Source organism: Trachypithecus francoisi, unplaced genomic scaffold (assembly GCF_009764315.1).
Source record: "Trachypithecus francoisi isolate TF-2019V2 unplaced genomic scaffold, Tfra_2.0 Lachesis_group14, whole genome shotgun sequence".
Taxonomy (NCBI): domain Eukaryota; kingdom Metazoa; phylum Chordata; class Mammalia; order Primates; family Cercopithecidae; genus Trachypithecus; species Trachypithecus francoisi.
The window spans coordinates 48,533,814-48,549,829 of NW_022681459.1; the positions used below are offsets into that span (position 1 = coordinate 48,533,814).

General features: G+C 47.2%; 1 protein-coding gene across 8 annotated transcripts in view; it reads left to right on the forward strand.

Moving 5' to 3' along the window:
* The window catches only part of NF2 (neurofibromin 2), a 101,859-nt gene that overhangs the window by 63,134 nt on the left and 22,709 nt on the right, over positions 1-16,016 (forward strand). For all 8 annotated transcript variants that reach the window (XM_033233165.1, XM_033233164.1, XM_033233162.1 and 5 more), the window contains 5 exons: positions 2,026-2,100; positions 5,066-5,179; positions 10,169-10,291; positions 11,919-12,136; positions 13,463-13,568. In XM_033233165.1, the coding sequence (XP_033089056.1) occupies positions 2,026-2,100; positions 5,066-5,179; positions 10,169-10,291; positions 11,919-12,136; positions 13,463-13,568 (636 nt within the window). The remainder of the gene's footprint in view (positions 1-2,025; positions 2,101-5,065; positions 5,180-10,168; positions 10,292-11,918; positions 12,137-13,462; positions 13,569-16,016) is intronic.

Sequence of the window (16,016 nt, forward strand, 5' to 3'; positions counted from 1 at the left end):
AGGGAACACAGGCCCCTGGTTTCCAGTATGTGGTTGGGATCTACTCAGCCATGCTTGATAAGACAGACTGAGCCCCTTAATTCAGAACATTCTGACTTTGAAGTTTTTGTAAGTATTTAGCCCAGGAGATAAGCAGATAGGTATTTCTTTTTTAAAATACTTAAATTGAGAGTTCCACATGACATAAAGCTGTATGTGTGCCACCCTATGGTAGTTTTCCATCTCCCAATCTCATAAAGTCTGTGTATTGCCCATCCACACATTTGTGCTCTAAAGACTCCCTAAACACCCGTTCTTCAAAGAAGCCAAGGATTGAAGTCTCCCGTAGTATGGCCTGACACAGTAAACTCTAATATGCCCTCTCTGGGGGCCAGGCACCATCATGTTCCATCATGTCAGTAACTCATGCAGTAAGCAGAACCCAAGCTGACTTGACATAAAAGAAGTAGTCTTGGTAGTTAGGCATGACAGCCGTGCTGTCAAAACAGAAATGTTTATTTTAAGTGATCCGTTGATTCTTTGTGTACGCCCTGGCGTGGTGCAGAGCCTGCAGTTTCCCCACTACTTGTGGTTTCCCACTGACAGCTCCAGGGTTTGACAGCAAAGCCAAAAATAAGCTCACAAAATTCATGAATAGCAGCCTACACAAGAGCAACACTGCTTCGAAGTTAACTTGGCCAAAAGCTAAACAAAGGATCATTTTCTGTCCTCAGTGTACTAACCCCTTCTTTGGCAATAGAACATGTGAAAGAAATATTATCTTCCCAAACATATTTATCTGCTTAGCAAGTGTTTCTTGGGAATGGATATCCATTTTGTAAGTGCATCTTGGAAATCTAAGATCTATTTGGTCTTATCGGGAGCGGTTGAGAACAGCAGCCATTTGTTCCTTGCAGGCTTTCCTGCTAGTGGTCTAACCCTAGGTTCTCCTACCAAGTCACCACCCTGTCCTTATCATTCATCTTTCTCTCCATTTTGATTTCAGAATCAAGGACTGTTTTCCCTTCTACTATAGTCCATTTTTTCCCCATTTGATTCTTTCTATTAACAGTTTTTATCAAATTATTCCCATGTTCAGAAACCTGTGGTGAGCACAGGTATCCTGTCACATCAAACCTAAACCCTTCTTTTTTTTTTTGTTTTTTTGAGATAGGGATCTACTCTATTGCCCAGTCTGGAGTGCAGTTGTGCAATTACTCCTGACCTCAAGTGATCCTCCCACCTCGGCCTTCCAAAGTGTTAGGATTACAGGTGTGAGCCACCATATCTGGCCACCTCTGACTTTTGTTCTCACTGCCAGCCCCTACGCCCACCTCTTGTTCTCACTGCCAGCCCCTACGCCCACCTCTTCCTCCCTCCCAGGCTAAGCCTATTATATCATCTCAGTAACCAAAAAGCTAATACCACACACACACACACACACACACACACACACACACTCTGCTCATTTCCCCGTCTCTACCTTATTTCTGGTTTTGCTCTGTGCAGAATGCCCCTTCAGCCTGCCTTTTAGCTACCCTGTTGGATTCTTCTTCTAAGATCAGCTTCACTCTCTCTTGCTTCTGGTGGATCTACTGTGAACCTCCACGCATTTGTGATTTGCACCACCCAATGAAGCACCAATATATGATGTGATTTCTTGAATAATTGGCTGCTGTTAGCCTAGTTCCAACTAGATGGCGAGCTTCATGAAGGCGGGCCCATGCCCTAGACTACAGTAGCCCTCCAGTGTTGGCCTCAGGGGTGGGCCCGTTAAGGATGCTTATTTTAGGTTGTCAAGAATCCCTTCCCACACTCATGCCTAAGATGGCCTAGAGAGCACACCTTTAGGGTCCTGAACTTCCACAGCCCGAGACTTGGTGCTCCTAATCCCCAAGGTTTAGTGCCTGGACACTGGGAAGCCAGGACAAGGCATAGCTTCATGCTGGTCTGTGGCCAGTGTGGTTGCTGCATTTGTGGAATTTCCAATTGGTGGTAACATTCCAGGCTGTCGGACTGAAACTGTGTTCTGCTTCATTCTTCCAGTTTACTATTAAACCACTGGATAAGAAAATTGATGTCTTCAAGTTTAACTCCTCAAAACTTCGTGTTAATAAGCTGGTAAGTTGAGATCCTGGTTTTCATTACTGATAATGGTAGCTTTTCTGAGAATTGAATACTTCTTTTTTTTTTTTTTTTTTTTGGGATGGAGTCTGGCTGTGTCGCCCAGGCTGGAGTGCAGTGGCCGGATCTCAACTCACTGCAAGCTCTGCCTCCTGGGTTCATGCCATTCTCCTGCCTCAGCTTCCCAAGTAGCTGGGACTACAGGCGCCTGCCACCACGCCCGGCTAATTTTTTGTACTTTTAGTAGAGATGGGGTTTCACCATGTTGGCCAGGATGGTCTCGATCTCCTGACCTCGTGATCCACCCGTCTCGGCCTCCCAAAGTGCTGGGATTACAGGCGTGAGCCACCGCGCCCAGCCTGAATACTTCTTTTTAAAGAATATCAGAGTGACATCTTGTGAAGTGTAGAATGGTATCTCACTTGGCACATACTTTCTCTTTAGCTTAGACTTAAAACTAAATTATATCATGAGGAAGGTTTTTTTTTTTGAGACAGAGTCTCGCTCTGTTGCCCAGGCTGGAGTGCAGTGGCAGTGCCATCTCGGCTCACTGCAACCTCCGCCTCCCAGGTTCAAGAGATTCTCCTGCCTCAGCCTCCCGAGAGGATTACAGACATGAGACACCATGCCCAGCTAATTTTTGTATTTTCAGTAGAGACAGGGTTTCACCATATTGGTAAGGCTGGTCTTGAACTCCTGACCTCAGGTGACCCATCCAACCTTGGCCTCCCAAAGTACTGGGATTACAGGCGTGAGCCATTGCACCCGGTCACTTCTATACTGTTTTAACAGGCTGTTTTGAAAACTTTTGTATCTGCCTCCTGGTGTACATAGGCAATAGTTTCTTTTTTTTTTTTTTTTTTTTGAGACAGAGTCTTGCTCTGTCGCCCAGGCTGGAGTGCAGTGGCTGGATCTCAGCTCACTGCAACCTCCGCCTCCCGGGTTTACGCCATTCTCCTGCCTCAGCTTCCGGAGTAGCTGGGACTACAGGTGCCCGCCACCTCACCCGGCTAGTTTTTTGTATTTTTAGTAGAGACGGGGTTTCACCATGTTAGCCAGGATGGTCTCGATCTCCTGACCTCGTGATCCGCCCGTCTCGGCCTCCCAAAGTGCTGGGATTACAGGCTTGAGCCACCGCGCCCGGCCGGCAATAGTTTCTTTGGAGTCTTGAGTATACTGGGCTAGGTGGGGTGGCTCATGCCTGTAATCTCAGCACTTGGGGAGGTCAAGGCGGGATAATTGTTTGAGGCCAGGAGTTCAAGACCAGCCTGGGCAGCATAGCAAGACCCTGTCCCCCCAAAAATGAAAATGAATAAAATTTTAAAAAAATAAAAAATAGGGCCAGGCACAGTGGCTCAATGCCTGTAATCCCAGCATTTTGGGAGGCTGAGGCAGATGGATTACCTGAGGTCAGGAGTTCGAGACCAACCTGATCAACATGGAGAAACCCTGTCTCTACTAAAAATATAAAATTAGTCGGGCATGGTGGCACATGCCTGTAAATCCCAGCTACTTAGGAGGCTGAGGCAGGAGAATCGCTCGAACCCGGGAGGTGGAGGTTGCGGTGAGCCGAGATCATGCCATTGCACTCCAGCTTGGGCAACAAGAGCAAAACTTCATCTCAAAAAACATAAATACATAAAAATAAATAAAAAATAGAATTTAGGAGTAGAGGTACAGGGCTCAGTATATGTTCAAATTTCAAAATTGTGACACATTGTTTTCTGAAGAAGGTGAATTGATTTTTACAGAGCCAACAGTAGTGGGTGAAATTTCTTTTTTGCTATCCTTAATACTTGTATTATCAGCCTTTTAAAATTTTTGCCAATCTTGTACATCTAAAATGGTATCTCATTATCATATTAACTTTTTTTGTTTGAGATTTTGAAATAGGGTCTCACTCTGTTGCCCAGGCTGAAATGTAATGACACGATCATGGCTCACTGCAGCACGGACCTCCCCAGGCTCAGGTGATCCTTCCACCTCAGCCTCCCCAGTAGCTGGGACTACAGGCACACACCACCATGCCCAGCTAATTTTTTGTATTTTTTATAGAGATGAGGTTTTGCCATGTTGTCCAGGCTTATCTTAAACTCCTAGGCTCAAGCAATCTGCTGGCCTCCACTTCCCAAAGTGCTAGGATTACACTTCCCAAAGTGCTGGGCCACCATGTCTGGCCAAATTTTTTGATGTTTTTGTAGAGATGGCATCTCACTATGTCACCCAGGCTGGTCTTGAACTCCTGGGCTCAAGGATCCTCCCACCTTGGCCTCCGAAAGTGCTGGGATTACAGGTGTGAGCTACTGCACCTAGCCTGTTTTCTTTATTGGCTATATCTTCCAGTTGGTGGCTCTGTTTTTCTTTTTTTATGTCTTGACAATAAAAATGTTTAATTTTAATGTAGACAAATATATAAATTTTTTTCTTAATCACTTTTTGCATCTTACTTGGCATCTTCTCTTATCCTGTGATCATTAAGATATTATTCTATATTGTCTTCTGAAAGTTTCAAGGGCTTAATCTTTGCATTTAAGTCTTCAGTCCTTCTGGAGTTGATTTTTGTGTAAGGTGTGAGGGAGGGATCCAACTTATTTTTTTCCACATGCACCCTGTTGCCGCAGCCCAGCTTACTGAATGAGCTTTCCTATCCTCCCTGGTCTGTAGAACCACATCTTGATGTAGGAGAGTAAGGTGTACCCAGAAGACATGGTGAAGTGTCCTCCAGTCCTCTCTTCATTTGTGATTTTTACCTCCTGGCATATCTGAGACACCTTCATTTTGTGTGTTTCCAGAGCTGAGAGCACTAGAGGCCACTATCAGGGCTTTAGTGTTTCACTCCATGCGTTCATCTTCACGTTTACTGCTACCTGCAAGAGCTCAAACTGCTATAGCACTAGTGAGCCGGTAGGCAGTGAAGTAAATTTGTGGATATTAACCTTTTTGTCTGCTTCTGTGGCCACAGATTCTCCAGCTATGTATCGGGAACCATGATCTATTTATGAGGAGAAGGAAAGCCGATTCTTTGGAAGTTCAGCAGATGAAAGCCCAGGCCAGGGAGGAGAAGGCTAGAAAGCAGGTGAGCATGACCTTGTTTTAACTGATGATGTCACTGTATGATCAGTCCTGGCCTGGGAGGTGAGGAGTGGTTGTGGGCTCGCAGGAGTCTTTTGGCCATGGACATACCTGCTCTTGTTTTATCCCTGTTGGATCTTCATTTGCTGATGCCTACCTGGTGGGATGTCAGCTCTGGAAATGAGGAATAAACCCTAATAGCATATCTAAAAGAAATATCTCTAGTAATTTCTACACTTGGAGAAATTAAATGTGATTAACACCGGTTTGGGACAAAATAGCCAAGAGTGCATGCATCTATCCGTCCGGCTAGCTAGTTTGCTTGCTTTTTTTGCCTGTCTGCCTCCTTGTACAGCCTTCTCCTTTTCTAATTAGATGGTGATAGAATGCAGGGTGGCATTTCATTGCTTGCTGCTGGAATGCTAATTTGACTCTGGCCGCAATTCCCCACTGCTGGTGAGACCTCATGGCATGTCACCTGCCCCAGGAGGTAGCAGGAGCACCTATCAGCAGACTGGATGATCTGCATCATTGTTTTCTACTCATAAACCTTCTCTACTCATGGAAATCCACACAACTAATTTGGGCCTTACTGCTGAGAATATCAATTGTGTTTTTGGATGAACTGCTAGATAGAGTTGGCTGCCCTCAGGACTTGCAAGCTCAGAGGTATAATAATTAGTCTGTGTGCACCTTTCTGATTTTGATACATTGGAGAGGCTGGCTCCCAGCCCTAGGATTTAGAGTGAAATGCCCAGTGTGCTTCCAGCTCTTCATCTCTTTGCTTTCTGAGGTGGCGGGCCACAGATGTGTTCTTTAGGATGCTTTGGGGGTGATGGGATGGATTTGTTGGACAAAGAAATCCTACTGAGCCAGCATGGGGTCATAGTGGCAGTTTCATGAAGAGCTCTTGGCAGTGGCTTATCCCTATAACTCCAGCACTTTGGGAGGCCAACGCAGGAGGATCACTTGCCTAGGAATTTGAGGCTGCAGTGAGCTATGATTGCACCACTACATTCCAGCCTGGGTGACCAAGCAAGACCCTGTTTCAAAACAGAAGCAAAACAAAATACCAAAATAAATAAATAAGAAGGAGGAGGAGAGCTCTCTTTGACCTTTTTCTTAGCAGAGCAAAGCTTAGAAGTAAGAAATCTGGCCGGGCGCGGTGGCTCAAGCCTGTAATCCCAGCACTTTGGGAGGCCGAGGCGGGTGGATCACGAGGTCAGGAGATCGAGACCATCCTGGCTAACATGGTGAAACCCCGTCTCTACTAAAAATACAAAAAAAACTAGCCGGGCGTGGTGGCGGGCGCCTGTAGTCCCAGCTACTCGGAGGCTGAGGCGGGAGAATGGCGTGAACCCGGGAGGCGGAGCTTGCAGTGAGCAGAGATCGCGCCACTGCACTCCAGCCTGGGCGACACAGGGAGACTCCGTCTCAAAAAAAAAAAAAAAAAAGAAATCTGAAAGTGTCAAGGAATATGTAGCCTGCGGGCCCTGGCAGAGAATAGCAGGAACACTGCGATTGGCACTGCCTACAGCACAGCAGAGCCACAAACCTGGCATCTGGGCAACCACAGATCAGGTGGACAGACACTGACCTTGGAGCCAGATCTGAAATTTAGAATGTGACTAAGTCAATGACTTACCTTCCAGACTTCAGTTTTCTTATCCATCAGGTGAAACTAATGATGTACCTTCTCCATCTCAGATGAAGGGACGTATATTACACCTTAAAGTCTTTGTAAGCAGCAAACTGATTTTGTGAATAGGAGGTCCTTTATATTGGGGTAGAGGTCTCAGGGAAAGTACAGTGCCAGGAACTGAAGGAGATTACCTGACTTTTTTTTTTTTTTTAAAATAAGGACTGGGTCTTGTTCTGTCACCAAGACTGGAGTACAGTGATGCCATCATAGCTCACTGTAACCTCGAGCTCCTGGGCTTGAGCAATCCTTTTGCCTCATCCCTTCAAGTAGCTGGGACTACAAGTGCATGCTCCCACACCTAGTTAATTTTAATTGTTTTGTAGAGATCAGGTCTTTCTATGTTACCCAGGCTGATCTCAAACTCCTGGGCTCAAGCATTCCTCCCGCTTTGGCCCCCCAAAGTGCTAGGAAGACAGGCATGAGCTGCTGTGCCTGGCTGGCCTGACTGGGCTCTCTTCTCTTCTCTTCTCTCTTTCTTTAAGAATTACAGCGGGGAGCGGGGAGGGATAGCATTAGGAGATATACCTAATGTAAATGACGAATTAATGGGTGCAGCACACCAGCATGACACATGTATACATATGTAACAAACCTGCATGTTGTGCACATGTACCCTAGAACTTAAAGCATAAAAAAAAAAAGAATTATAGATATATAGTAAGCCACCTTACGGAAATTGTAATATGATGGAAATTAGAGAACAAATTGGCTAAGCTTTTCACTGACTTGCAAGGAGAAAATTGGAGAACAACTTTCACTGTTTTATTGCTTGTCTTTGCATTATCTTTTCAAGCTCCAATGTATGTATATGTGTGTGTATATATGTGTGTGTGTGTGTGTGTGTATATGTATTTCTTTTTTGTCTTAGGATTTAGAAAAAGCAGCAGTCTTAGAAACCTCGTATGACCAGAGTGTGGGATAAGATTGAAGCAAGAAGTAATTAAATGTGCTTTAAATTATTTAAGGCAGAAAATAATGCAGTGGCCACTTCTGGATTCTGCTTTCTGAACTCAGTTAGTATCCCGGGATCACAGAGGAATGGCACTGTCTTGTGCTTGTTCCCCTTATTAAGCTCAGCATGTGGTCCAATTAATGCAGTGATCCAGAAGGCAAGGGAGGTAGTGGTGGCTTTGTACTGTTGCCTTAAGGACAGGGGGCTGTGTTCCCCGCCTGGCTCCCTCCTGTCATAGGCCTGGCTCAGGAGTTGTCTCTGCATGAGGCTGTGCAAGTCTGTGCTGTGGCTGTTGCAGCTCCCTGCTGTGAAATACAATGTGTGAGTGGGCAAAGGATATGAACAGACATTTCTAAAAAGAAGACATTCATACAGCCAACAGACACATGAAAAAATGCTCATCATCACTGGCCATCAGAGAAATGCAAATCAAAACCACAATGAGATACCATCTCACACCAGTTAGAATGGCAATCATTAAAAAGTCAGGAAACATGGCCAGGCACGGTGGCTCACGCCTGTAATCCTAGCACTTTGGGAGGCCGAGATGGGCGGATCACAAGGTCAGGCGATCGAGACCACAGTGAAACCCTGTCTCTACTAAAAATACAAAAAATTAGCCGGGCGCGGTGGCGGGCGCCTGTATTCCCAGCTACTGGGGAGGCTGAGGCAGGAGAATGGCGTGAACCCGGGAGGCGGAGCTTGCAGTGAGCCAAGATCATGCCACTGCACTCCAGCCTGGGCAACAGAGCGAGACTCCGTCTCAAAAAAAAAAAGTCAGGAAACAACAGGTGCTGGAGAGGATGTGGAGAAATAGGAACACTTTTACACTGTTGGTGGGATTGTAAACTAGTTCAACCATTATGGAAAACAGTATGGCGATTCCTCAAGGATCTAGAACTAGATGTACCATATGACCCAGCCATCCCACTACTGGGTATATACCCAAAGGATTATAAATCATGCTGCTATAAAGACACATGCACACGTATGTTTATTGCGGCACTATTCACAATAGCAAAGACTTGGAATCAACCCAAATGTCCATCTGTGACAGACTGGATTAAGAAAATGTGGCACATATACACCATAGAATATTATGCAGCCATAAAAAAGGATGAGTTTGCATCCTTTGTAGGGACATGGATGCAGCTGGAAACCATCATTCTTAGCAAACTATCACAAGAACAGAAAACCAAACACCGCATGTTCTCACTCATAGGTGGGAACTGAACAATGAGATCACTTGGACTCGGGAAGGGGAACATCACACATCGGGGCCTATCATGGGGAGGGGGGAGGGGAGAGGGATTGCATTGGGAGTTATACCTGATATAAATGACAAATTGATGGGTGCTGACGAGTTGATGGGTGCAGCACACCAACATGGCACAAGTATACATATGTAACAAACCTGCACATTATGCACATGTACCCTAGAACTTAAAGTATAAAAAAAAAAAAAAAAAAAATGTGTGAACTATTGATGCATCACGTAGAATGATTCCATCTTCTCTGTGGGTCAGAGGCAACAGTGGAGCTATCGTTGATGAAATCAGAGATGTGAGAGGGGTCCATGTGGATTAGAAATGGTGAGATGACTTGCCTGCCCAGATGAGGAAGCTCTTATTTCTGGGGCTCTATCTGAGGGAGGAGGTCCTGCATTGCGTCCTATCAGCCACGAGGCAGAGCCACCTGAGGTTTCCCAACAAAAAGCAGCATTGGCAAGGTAGCCATTTCAGTGTACCATGTATAAGAATGCCTCCTTCTGCCAGGCACGGTGGCTCATGCCTGTAAATCCAGCACTTTGGGAGGCCAAGGCAGGTGGATCACAAGGTCAGGAGTTCAAGACCAGCCTGGCCAATATGGTGTGAAACCCTGTCTCTACTAAAAAATACAAAAATTAGCCAGGCATGGTGGCAGGCACCTACAGTCCCAGCTACTCGAGAGGCTGAGGCAGGAGAATTGATTGAACCTGGGAGGCAGAGGTTGCAGTGAGCCGAGGTCATGCCACTGCACTCCAACCTGGGCGACAGAGGAAGACTCTCTCAAAAAAAAAAAAAAAGAATGCTTCTTTCTATCCAGGTCGAGACTTGGTTTGGTTTTTTGTTGGTTGTTCGTTTGTTCATTCACTACTACAATTTTTTTCAAGTGGCTCAGCTTTCAACTCTGCAACTAGTTTAGAAGAATGGGGTGGGGAGCAATAAGAATGACCCTGGTTACCTAAAGGAAAGGGAAGGAAAAAGGTCCCAAAAGGGGAGACTCTGGAGATGGGGCATCTTTGGGCACCCTAGGTCTCGAGCCCTGTGATTCAGTGACTTTTTCTTCACCCCCCGCAGATGGAGCGGCAGCGCCTCGCTCGAGAGAAGCAGATGAGGGAGGAGGCTGAACGCACGAGGGATGAGTTGGAGAGGAGGCTGCTGCAGATGAAAGAAGAAGCAACAATGGCCAACGAAGCACTGGTGATTTCTGAGGGGCCGGGGTTCCAGGAGGCTACCTGGGGGCTTCCTTGGCTTTTCTGGAGCTCGGTCTCCTGAAGACCATGAGTTAGCAGCGTTTGCTTTGAAAGACTTAATTTCAGCTTTAAAAAAATCAATGCCTAGGCTGGGCGTGGTGGCTCAAGCCTGTAATCCCAGCACTTTGGGAGGTCGAGACGGGCGGATCACAAGGTCAGGAGATCAAGACCATCCTGGCTCACAAGGTGAAACCCCGTCTCTACTAAAAAATACAAAAAAACTAGCCGGGCGAGGTGGTGGGCATCTGTAGTCCCAGCTCCTTGGGAGGCTGAGGCAGGAGAATGGCGTAAACCTGGGAGGTGGAGCTTGCAGTGAGCCGAGATCTGGCCACTGCGCTCCAGCCTGGGCGACAGAGCGAGACTCCGTCTCAAAAAAAAAAAAAAAAAATCAATGGCTTTTCTTTCCACCTGTGTTGGCAGAAGCAGATTTAGTTTGAGCTTATGTGCAGCCAAATTCCACTTTCACCACGAGGTTGCCTTTACAGCAGGGCTTCTCAGCCTGTGTACTACTGACATTTGGGGCTGACCATCCTTTGCTATAGGCACTAGATCCCAGTAGCAGCACCTCACCCTCCATTTGTAACAATCCAAAACATCTTCAGACATTGCCGTATGTCTTTTTTTTTTTTTTTTGAGAGATGGAGTCTTGCTCTGTTGCACAGGCTGGAGTACACAGTGGCACGATCTCGGCTTACTGCAATCTTCGCCTCCCAGGTTCAAGCGATTCTCCTGCCTCAGTCTCCCGAGCAGCTGGGATTACAGTCACGTGCCACCATGCCCAGCTAATTTGTATTTTTAGTAGAGACAAGGTTTCACCATGTTGGTCAGGCTGATTTTGAGCTCCTGACCTCGTGATCTGCCTGCCTCAGCCTTCCAAAGTGCTGTGATTATAGGTGTGAGCCACCGCGCCTAGCCATACTTTTTTTTTCTTTTGAGATGGAGTTTCGCTCTTGTTGCCCAAGCTGGAATGCAATGGCATGATCTCGGCTCACTGCAACCTCCACCTCCCGGGTTCAAGCGATTCTCCTGCCTCAGCCTCCTGAGTAGCTGGGATTACAGGCGCCCGCTACCACACCCGGCTCATTTTTTGTATTTTTAGTAGAAATGGGTTTTCACCATGTTAGCCAGACTGGTCTTGAACTCCTGACCTCAGGTGATCCGTCCGCCTTGGCCTCCCAATGTGCTGGGATTATAGGCGTGAGCCACCATGCCCGGCCTGCCACATGTCTCTTGCAGGGGGCAAAAAGCTCCTCTGGTTCGAACCACTGATTTAAAGGGAAAGAGCAGAGTTTAAGTTGTTTTTCTCCACATGAAGCAGAAGCCTGAGCTGAAGTGGGTACTCAGAGAAGGTGCTCTTGTTACTCCCCATGGGTGCAGCCCAAAGGACCCTTCTGAAAAGTTGGGGAATGGGGCTTGTCATCTCTTGTCAGAGGGTCATGGAGGGCACTCAGCAGCAGGACCCCAGGAGTCCGAGACTCTGGTTTGAGACTCTTGAACATCTCAGTGTTCAAGGCAGATCTGGGCGGGAGAATAACACATGATCCGGCTTCAGCTAAGAGCACCATGCCCTCCAGATGCGGTCTGAGGAGACAGCCGACTTGTTGGCTGAAAAGGCCCAGATCACTGAGGAGGAGGCAAAACTTCTGGCCCAGAAGGCCGCAGAGGCTGAACAGGAAATGCAACGCATCAAGGCCACAGCCATTCGCACGGAGGAGGAGAAGCGCCTGATGGAGCAGAAGGTGCTGGAAGCCGAGGTGCTGGCACTGAAGATGGCTGAGGAGTCAGAGAGGAGGTGAGGGGGCACTGGGCACCAGACTGGCGAGGAGGCTGGCGAAGGGCCGCAGACCAGCCTTCCCTGAGGCTGAGCTCTACAGCAGCTGTCCTCAAGCTGCTTCCCCATCTTCTGGGCGGCGGGGAGGCTCCTCCTTGGCTGATGGTGACTGGTGCTTCATCTGTTGTGGGGTTGGCGCTACTAGTTGGGCACAGGAACTCAGTTCTCCTGCCAGGTGGGCCCCTCTGTTGTGTCTCTTTGATAAGCCCCTGTCTCTCTGATGGTCGTGTGTGCAGGAAAACCCCTGAGCATATCCACAGACTGCTTTCAGCTAAAAAGATGTGAGGAGGCTCTTTGTGCATTAAAAAAAAAAAAAAAAAACGTGGTTCTTTTCTGCTTTCATTCGGTGGGTCTATAGGAAACAGCAGCTGCTCACCTTTAAAGGGAAACTATGCCTGCATTCCCCAGCCTTCCTTGGCACATGGGGAAGGGGGCCTAGGATGGTCTCTGTGACTGGGATGTCCCCCTTATGGCCAGGTTGAAGGATGGAACTGCTGTCTGTACTTTTGAAAGACTATTATAGGCCTGCAACCTTCAGATAAACACTGACACATTCCCCACAGCTTTTGGCTCTGTTAATTTAGAGCACTTGAATTTGACTTTTAGCTACCAAGGTGCAGTCACTACAGTTTTCCTCACCACTCTTTGCATGTCGTTCTGGGAATATGGTTCCCTTTTGCCTGCCCTGCTTCAGGTCCCTTGCTGGATGCGGGTCACACTCGCTGTGCGTGATGCAGGTCGGGCCAGGCCTCACATGCCGTGTCCACCCTGAGCCTCAGGGTGAGGATCTGCACCAGGGTGCGGGTGCCCTCAGTGACGGGGCTCATCTTACTGCTGGAGAAAGTGGGCACAAGGCCCACTAGTGTTTTATCTGGGGGCTGTGAAGACGCAGTTCTTCTATATTCTGCCCTTTGTGATCCAATATAAGAACTTTGATCCTCTGGGCTCTTCTTTTGCCCAGCTCACTCTCACTCAAAAACAAAGCAGAGAAAGCTGCTGGTGCCTCCTCCAGCTCCTCTGTCTCCTGGCTGTAGAAGGTCTGGTTTCTCTCAGTTTTCCTGCTCTTCCAGTTTAGATTTACCAACTCAAACGAAAATTCTCAAGAATGTTGTCCTTGCTTTGGAAGTTCTGATTTCATGTAAATGTCCCTGTCTCACTGTCCTTTTTCACCTCTTCAGGTGCCATCCTCAGGGTTAGCCCAGGTCCCTCCTCTGCAGGGGTGGTGTGGGGTCTTTTCCCACCACCTGCCCTCTTCTGTGAAGCTGACATCTCATCCTTTCCTTGCAGGGCCAAAGAGGCAGATCAGCTGAAGCAGGACCTGCAGGAAGCACGCGAGGCAGAGCGAAGAGCCAAGCAGAAGCTCCTAGAGATTGCCACCAAGCCCACGTACCCGGTGAGCCTGGGGGGCCACCAGCTGGGGCTGCCTTAGTCCTGCTGGGTGATATTCTCTTTCTTCCCGGCCCTTCATTTCATCTGGTGGTGCCTTCAGGGTGACCATTCAAGCAAACGCATGGCAGGATGAGAGATGCAGAGAGCCTGCAGTTAGGGACCGGATAGAACATCCTGGTCTGCCATTTGGCTTTGGACTAGTTAGTTGTCTCTTTGGTTGCCTGGATAACAGGCAACAGGGCCTTTTCCAGTTCTGGAATGTTTTTCTTGTTCTAAGTAATATAGTCCCAAATTATCCTCAAGCGAATTTGCTCTCTTGCCTCTTAATGCTGAGCTGAATGTAATCTTCAACTATCAGTATATACCATATATCATAATTATAGTTCTGGGAAGGGATTGGCTGTATACCTCAGAGTGAATTACTGCCATGCAAGAACGAGCAGCCACTCTCAGTTTGGGGACACAGAGGCAGACTTCCATTAAATGGGGTCACAAAATGAATAGAAACCTCTTTCGCTCCTTTCTTCTGTGCATTCAGTTTGGCATTTTATTTTTTATTTTTTTTGCGTATTTGTTCAGTGTCCACATAGTGCCACGCAGTTGAAAGTCTCTGTCCTGACAGGTGTTCTCAGGGTGCACAGGTGCCTAGAGGAGGAGGACACAGCCCAGCCTGGAGGGGCAGGAGAGGCTCAATATGGTGTCTACACTGATGCTTGGAGGGGGAGCAGGAAGTAGCCAGGTAGAGAAGAGAACATGGGGTATTTAGGGTGAGGGCACAGATGCACACACATGGCCCAGACTCACACACAGCACAGTCATCTACATGGCACATCCATACACACAGCACAGACACACACATGTACCCATACATATGTTCATGCATATGGCACATGCACACACACAGCACGGACACACACACGTACCCATACTTACATTCAAGCACATGGTACAGGCACATACATGACCCAGATGCACACAGGGCATCAGAGCCACAAGCTGCCCAGGGTTTGAGGTGGGGAAAACGTAAGCAGTTTGCTGTTGCCGTATATCCTGGTTCTCTGTTACTGTGTAACAACCCACCCAAGCCAACTGTGTGGCCGAAACAACCCTTTATTATACCCCTGGTGGCTTGTTGGGTTGACTGGGCCAGACCGAGATCCTTGCTGGGGATCTCTCTGGTGGTCACAGTCAGATGGTAGCTGGGACTGGAGTCGTCTGAGCACTCAGCTGGGCTGAACACCTGAGATGTATGTTTTGTTTTTATTTTTTATTTTGTTTATTATTATTATTATTATTTTTTTTTTTTGAGAGAGAGAGAGTTTTATTTACTCTGTCACCCAGGCTGGAATGCAGTGGCAGAATCTCGGCTCACTGCAACCTCCGCCTGGTAGGCTCAAGCGATCCTCCTGCCCCAGTCTCCTGAGTAGCTGGGACCAAAGGCATGCGCCACCATGCCCAGCTAATTTTATTTTTATTTTTTGGTAGGCACAGGGTTTTGCCATGTTGCCCCAGCTGGTCTCAAACTCCAGAGCTTAAGCGATCTGCCTGCCTCAGCTTCCCAAAGTGCTGGGATTATAGGCATGAACCACTGTGCCCAGCCTCTATGTGTTGTTTTTAAAATATACACTGGAGCAAAGCTTATACACTGCTATAACTGCTCTCTCCTCTTAGCAGTCAATCCTAGAGGAGATCATCCATATCAGCTTTTTAATCATGCTTTGTGTGTGGATGAATTGTAATTCATTTAACCAGTCCCTCACGGATGAGTATTTAGTCTGTTTTCTTTTGCAATTTCGAACAAAATGGCACTGAATATCCCTGAACACAAATCTTGACACACACACGTGGATATATTGGTAGAATAAATTCTAATAATAGAACCGTGGGGTCAAATTTTCAATTTTGATACTCTTCAAAGAAGTTGTACCAGTTCATGCTCTCACTAATGGTGCAGCAACTAGTACTGGTTTTTGCTGGGAATTTTTATGAAGTATAACATACATGTAGAGAAGTGCCCAGATTACAACTGTACAGCTTGAAGAATTTTCACAAACTGAACATACCTATGTACCCAGCACCCAGATCAGAAAACAGGACATCCCTGGCACCCCAGGAACCGTCTGTCAGCACCCTTGCAGACAGTCTGCCTCAGGCCTTGAGAATGTCTCAAATGAATGTTCCAAGCCTCTGCTCTTTCCCAGACAGTGTCCTAGACTCAGTACGGGATCCAAGGATGAAAAAGAGGCATATTGTTTGCAGGAAACTTGCAAATAGTAGAAAGAAGATACAGCCAAAAAGAAATCTTTTACAGGGTGGAATTGCAGAAGAACCATTAGAGAACTGTAAACACAGCATTAAGGGACAGTAAAGAAAAGGGTTGCTAGCTGGCTGGGAGGGTCTAAAAAGGCTTTGGTGTTGGCCGGGCGCGGTGGCTCAAGCCTGTAATCCCAGC